Raw genomic sequence first — 1,181 nt, 5'->3', positions numbered from 1 at the left:
GGACAATAAATATTTCCCTCTTATTCTGGTCAGCATTACTGAACATCATGATTCTTCCCCAACAGGTGCGATTACTGAAGGAGGCTGTGCCCTTCGCAGTGGTGGGCTCCACAACTGTGCTGGATGTGGGTGGCAAGAAAGTCAGAGGGCGGCAGTACCCTTGGGGTGTCATCGAGGTGGAGAATCCCAATCACTGTGACTTCATTAAGCTCCGTTGTCTATTAGGGTTAGTTTCTCCTTTTTCTTCTACATCTTTACCCTCTGTCCATATAGTTTCTTTTTAAAGACAAAGACTCAAGACTAATATTAATTAGTATTAAACAAGGAGAAAAGTTGAATATATTAAATGATAATGTTTATTGTTGTGATTCTTCTTTTTCTCACAATTATTAGAAACAGCTTAAAGTATTTTTATCATTTCCATCTATGCTGATCAACTATTGAAGCAGATTATAAAATACAAAAAATCCATTTTCAGCACCCATATGCAGGACCTAACAGAAGTCACGCAAGATGTACACTACGAGAACTACCGGTCAGAAAGGCTGGCAAAGGGTGGGTCAGCTCCCCTGACAGCAAGTGCTGCTGCTACTACCAATGCTAACTCTGTTGCAGCTCCACCAAAAAAACAATCGTAAGTATGCAGAGAATGTTTTGTTCTTGTGATTATATATGTGTATGTTTGACCATAGTTGGTTGAGCAGGACATAATACAGATATTTGCATTTGTGTGTATGAGTATGCTTGTCAAAAGTAGTTGCCTTTCTAAAGCTGATGTAGCCAAGCACATCCCATCTTCAGAAAGATTATGTATGGTGTAGTAAGAGATTCCTTATAATCAACATGGCTTACTTATCCATTTAGCTGCTGAATACTAATTCCCCATGTTAATTCCCAACAGGCCAACAGCAATGGTAAGCGGTCCAGACAAGGAGCGAATGGCCATGGAGCTGCAGGAGAAGGAGGCTCAGATCCGAAAGATGCAGGAGATGATGGCCAGGATGCAGGCCCAACTCCAGGACAAAAAATAAACTCTAGGCTGTATAGGAGGAATGTTTCAAACTGCAAATCAAATGTAATATATATGCATAAGATTTTTTTTCCCACTTTTTTTTTTCTCTCTCACTCCAGAAGTTAAGAAATGAATATGGTACTTCTGTTTTTTATTTCTTAATTTTCAA

The 1,181-nt window shown here is 39.3% G+C and overlaps 1 protein-coding gene across 1 annotated transcript in view; it reads left to right on the top strand.

Moving 5' to 3' along the window:
• Positions 1-1,087, top strand: part of LOC119594593 (septin-2B-like) — a gene marked incomplete at its 5' end in the record, with an annotated part of 24,353 nt that extends 23,266 nt beyond the window's left edge. Inside the window, 3 exon segments of the mRNA XM_037943634.1 lie at positions 66-226; positions 479-634; positions 902-1,087. Coding sequence (XP_037799562.1) covers positions 66-226; positions 479-634; positions 902-1,031 — 447 coding nt within the window. The 3' untranslated portion in view covers positions 1,032-1,087.
• Positions 1,088-1,181: the final 94 nt, after the last annotated feature.

The sequence above is a fragment of the Penaeus monodon genome, chromosome 34 (genome assembly GCF_015228065.2).
Source record: "Penaeus monodon isolate SGIC_2016 chromosome 34, NSTDA_Pmon_1, whole genome shotgun sequence".
Taxonomy (NCBI): domain Eukaryota; kingdom Metazoa; phylum Arthropoda; class Malacostraca; order Decapoda; family Penaeidae; genus Penaeus; species Penaeus monodon.
Note: the sequence above shows the minus strand (reverse complement) of the source record. Positions and strands in the feature narration are given on the sequence as shown.